The sequence below is a fragment of the Odontesthes bonariensis genome, chromosome 2 (assembly GCF_027942865.1).
Source record: "Odontesthes bonariensis isolate fOdoBon6 chromosome 2, fOdoBon6.hap1, whole genome shotgun sequence".
NCBI classification, from domain to species: Eukaryota; Metazoa; Chordata; class Actinopteri; order Atheriniformes; family Atherinopsidae; genus Odontesthes; species Odontesthes bonariensis.
In genome coordinates, this window is record NC_134507.1 from 9,248,231 (window position 1) to 9,252,982 (window position 4,752).

At 44.3% G+C, this 4,752-nt stretch overlaps 1 protein-coding gene across 1 annotated transcript; it reads left to right on the forward strand.

Moving 5' to 3' along the window:
* The first annotated feature begins 631 nt into the window (after positions 1–631).
* LOC142399227 (transmembrane protein 121) lies at positions 632–3,547 on the forward strand. The gene is made up of 2 exons (XM_075483773.1): positions 632–1,542; positions 1,834–3,547. The coding sequence occupies exon 2, from the start codon at positions 2,036–2,038 to the stop codon at positions 2,984–2,986; it is 951 nt and encodes a 316-aa protein (XP_075339888.1). The 5' UTR covers positions 632–1,542; positions 1,834–2,035; the 3' UTR covers positions 2,987–3,547.
* Positions 3,548–4,752: the final 1,205 nt, after the last annotated feature.

Sequence of the window (4,752 nt, forward strand, 5' to 3'; positions counted from 1 at the left end):
TGCCTCCTCGTTTTTGCCCCCACCCCCCTTCTCATCAGCTCTCCCCACATCTATACCTACCCATCTCCCCTTACCCCTCATCTCTTTTGGTCTCTGGCCCCATCTCAGTGTCCTGATTCACTGCTCTGTTGGTAGATCAATAGAAAGGCTCTCTGTCGGGGGGAGCCACTGCCCCCCCTCCCCATGTCATCACCCCCCATTGTAGACACACAGCCTTCTGGGAAGCTGGGTTTGTACGTGCCATACTGAAGAACAGCTCCTCTCCCCTCTGGATCACTCTTCATCTCAGCACCTCCAACTCTAGAGGAAAAACTGCATGGCGCTGTAATGTGCTCCTGAAAGAATAAGGAAACCGGGGCTTTATCTAGGAGCCAAAAATGAAACAGCCTGAGAAAATAGGATATCAGCGCAAAGCACAATGTGAAAAGAAGAAGGAGAAGTAAGAGGGGGAAAAAATTGGGTGAGGGAGAGAAGTTGTGCATTCAGCTAAGCTGCAAAGCACTCACCCCGCCTTTCTCCACCCCCTGGAAAAGTCTCCCTCTCTACCTCTTTTCTCTCTCTCTCTGCAGCTGTACTCTGCTGAGCGTCACCTCCACACAGCAAGTGCCTTTACTTGAGCAGAAGAGGGAGAAGCGAGAGGACGGTAGCTGTGAGAGCAAGAGAAAAGAAATCTCAGGAGTGTGTCCGTACGCACCGGAGGAGCGTCTCTTTACTTCACAGAGAGAGGCAGAGAAGCGCGCAGAAACAGACGGGAAAAGGCAGCTGTGTTGGAGTATCACAGTGCTGGCTGTGCTGGCAGAGCATGCTGAGCAGAGACAGGGGAATCCACTGACACTGTTGATCCTGGTGTCCCTAGCAAAAGCTGCTTAGGCAGGAGACAGAGAACCGCGAAGCAGACAGGATCTCGCCAAGGGGGCAGCATTTTACAGCTACAATGAAGCGTGGAGACAGCTGAAACCTGCACACACACACACAGAAACACACACACAAACAGCTGAAGGACATTCAGACGCACACAGCATTTAAAGGGTCCATTAAAACCTTTCTTCTTCTGAGCACAAGAGAAAAATAAACTCTTTCATCTTCTTTCCCACGGATGGTGGATAATACAAGTGAAAACTTCCGGGGAGGTATTTCTCTTTTAAACAGGACTTAGAACAAGAGATTTTTTAAAACTAACTTTACCACTTTTTTCGTTCAAGGAGTTGGGCTTTAAAGCACAAAACTAAATAACGTTGATTTTAAGTGGCAGAAAAGGAGAGCCGTCTTGGTGACCATTATGACGCCTCCTCCTTCAGTCTGAGCAGTAAGTGGATTATGATGGCAGTCTTTTGGGATTTCTCTTTTGCGTAAAAGAAAAAAAAAACAATAAAAAGAAACCTATCCATGAGTGGTGGATTTATGTCATAGAAGGAGAAGATCTTTGGTGCTTTCTCTTTTCTTCTCTTGTGGATTACATATGGCTTCTGTGATTTCCGAGCGCAGTCTCATGGATGATTGCTCACTGCCAGTCATTAGGATAAAGTACAAAAAGGGACACAAGTGAGTATTCAGCTGGATTTTTATCTCTGAAGCTAAGCTTGCATTAAAACAAGGCTATTGCAAGTGAATCTGTAACAAAAGCACAACGCAGCTGCTTTTTATCCCTCTCTTTTCATAACACATGTTGTGACTCATTGATTGAGCTGTCATGTTCAACGAATGATGATTAAGGTGTAAAAGGCAGGCAGATCCTGACTTTTATTAATTTTTTGACGAGTGGACCTGCATGTTTACAGACCCTTTTTCCAATGAATTTCCCTTACTAAATGAGGGGTACTGTCTGTCCGGCAGGTGGCTTGCGCACAAACGGAGATTGATTGAAGTGATCTGTGTGAATCCAATTAATGCACCCTGGATACTTGCCAAGACAGAAGCAATGGAGGGGAAAACCACCGTCTAGCATCTGATCTGCGGCCTCATTGGATAAACTGAGGAACCTCTGCACTCCCTTTTGAACAGCACTCCTCCTCCTCTCCCTTTCATCCAGGCAAGAATGGTACCCCCACCCCCCACCAACAAGCCCCACGTGTGCCTGTCCACCATTCTTATCATGAGCAGCATGGCACTGATTGATGCCTACCTAGTGGAGCAGAACCACGGAGCCCGCAAGATTGGCATCTGTATCATGGTGATGGTCGGAGACATCTGCTTCTTAATCGTGTTGCGGTACGTTGCAGTTTGGGTGGGTGCTGAGGTGCGCACAGCTAAACGAGGCTACGCCATGATCCTCTGGTTCCTTTACATCTTTGTGTTGGAGATCAAGGTCTACTTTGTGTATCAAAACTACAAAGCGGACAGGAAGAGCTTGGACGCTCTTGCAAGGAAGGCATTGACGTTGCTGCTCTCCATTTGCATTCCAGTGTTGTTTGTGGTGCTCGTAGCTATTGACCACATGGAATATGTTCGCGCCTTCAAGAAGCGCGAAGAGATCCGAAACCGTCTCTTCTGGGTGGTGGTGGACCTCCTTGACATACTGGACATCCAGGCCAATCTGTGGGAGCCTCAGAAGAAGGGGCTGCCTCTTTGGGCAGAGGGTCTGATGTTCTTCTACTGCTACATCCTCCTGCTCGTGCTGCCCTGCGTGTCCTTGAGCGAGATCAGCATGCAGGGCATCAACATTGTTCCCCACAAGATGCTTCTGTACCCCATCCTCAGCCTGGTAACCATCAACATTATCACACTCTTCATCCGTGGAGGGAACATGATACTGTACAGGGACGCCAGGGTGTCTGGGATCCTAATTGGAAAGAACATACTGGCCATCATCCTAAAGACCTGCAGTTTTGTGCAGTACAGGAGACAGTTGCAGAATGCTCCTCCTGCCTTCGGAGTGGAGCTACAGAAAAACTCGGTGGCTCACGCTCGCCCTGCCCCCACCCCTCCTCAAGTGGTCATGCAGGACCAGACGCCTCTCCCTGAAGTGACGACTTGTGAACACACATGACATAACGTTGGGGTGAACCCAGGATATGTCAATATGAGTATGTATGACCCTCAGGATGCTGGCAGGGAACAGTGTTCCGCACCTTTAAGGGTGCATGAACACTTATGTGAACACACATGAGTCATGATCCCTAATGCTTAATGGCACACAGAACACTGCAGACGCTAAGCAAGGCTTGAGCAGTGCTGTATCCGAAGCCGTCATGGTGCAAAATACAGTATCACTTGTGACTTTGTGAAAGCATTTCTCCTGGTTAATCCAATTAACTGTGTATTTTTTTATAAGTGTACAAATGAAAAAAAAAGGCAACAACTGCAAGATTAGAGAATATATTTTTGGATTGTGTGTGTTGCATTCTAATCTTAAATTTAAGGGTCTGTGAGCTGTTGTGCGTATTTCTGTTGCTTGAATGTTCTTAGTAGTCGAGGGCTTTAACTTGTCAAAGGGAGCGACCAATGAGAGAATCAAAGTAATGAGGGAGAAAATAACAGTTAAAGCTCTCTTTCTTGAAAGAAGTGTGTTTTTATATGTGATTCTTTGATAAAGTATTGTGTACAAGAAAAAAAGGCTTTCTTGCTTTGTCGCTGGTTGTAAAGGCATTTGTCATAAAATCATCTCAAAATCATTGGACCATTGAGTATATTTAATTTTCTGATTAAAATCTGGTAAATTTCCTTTAATTAATCTGGGTTACAAAAGAAAAGAGACATTTTTGTCCTTGTTCAGTCTACATTTAGGGAAGACTTACTTGCTCAAGAGGTGCCTTTATAATGTCATTTGTCTTGAATGGGGTCGCTACATTCCACACAGCCAAATTAGACACAATGAAAACAATTCAAAATACAAATGCTGAACAGTTTTATTACTACAAAGATTAAATACACAGACACTGCAGATGGATAAATGACTCCCAAATCAGAGAAGCTGTTTAATATCCTCCTCAGGCGCACAGTGACTCTCTGTGCTTTTGCTTAGTGGCATCAGGGGTTGTAAGCACTGTCATTTTGTTTCTCGCACAAAAGAACAAAATAGATCCTTTAGTGCAGTGATGTGAATCCACAAAACAACAATGAACATATCTTCTAATATGATAAATCTCTTTCTTTCTCAAGCTTTTTTTTTTTGTTTCCTGCACCACCAGCTGAGTCAGAGATTAAGTTATTTTTCTGTTTACATTTCTGTGTTAGACCAATTTTTGTATTTGCAGAGAAAAACGACTTGATAGCAATGTCAAAAGCAGGTGAAAAAACATAGGAATGACATGTAATTTCCTTGAAAAGCAAGCTTTAGGGGTCCTTTGCAAACATGGCCAGACAAATGAAACAGCTCTGGGATTTTATTACGATGCAGGTGCATAAGTGAGCTCAGCTGCGACAGTAAAAACATGAATCATTGTCGATTTTTAGAATAGATTCTAGATCTTGTGCTCAAGACTACTTTCTTTTCTATAATGGGACTCCCACCAATGACTTTGTGCATAATCTATCTCACACTGTTTCCTAAAGCCCTGAGAATATAGGAGCCGGTCCAACATTTTCATCTGTGCAAAGCTCAGCCAGAGGAAGGTGGCAACATTCGGTGGCACAAACCAGGCTATCTCATTAAGACTGCTGTAGTCAGCATTACTTGTCGGTGTAGTTGGCTTGTAAAGTTACCACATCAGCAATTTAGACACTATCATACACTATTGGATTGTATTGTTTTTACAGAACTGCAGCAATGACAGGGAAGCATTCATCTTTTAAAGCAATATTAGTTCATTAAAA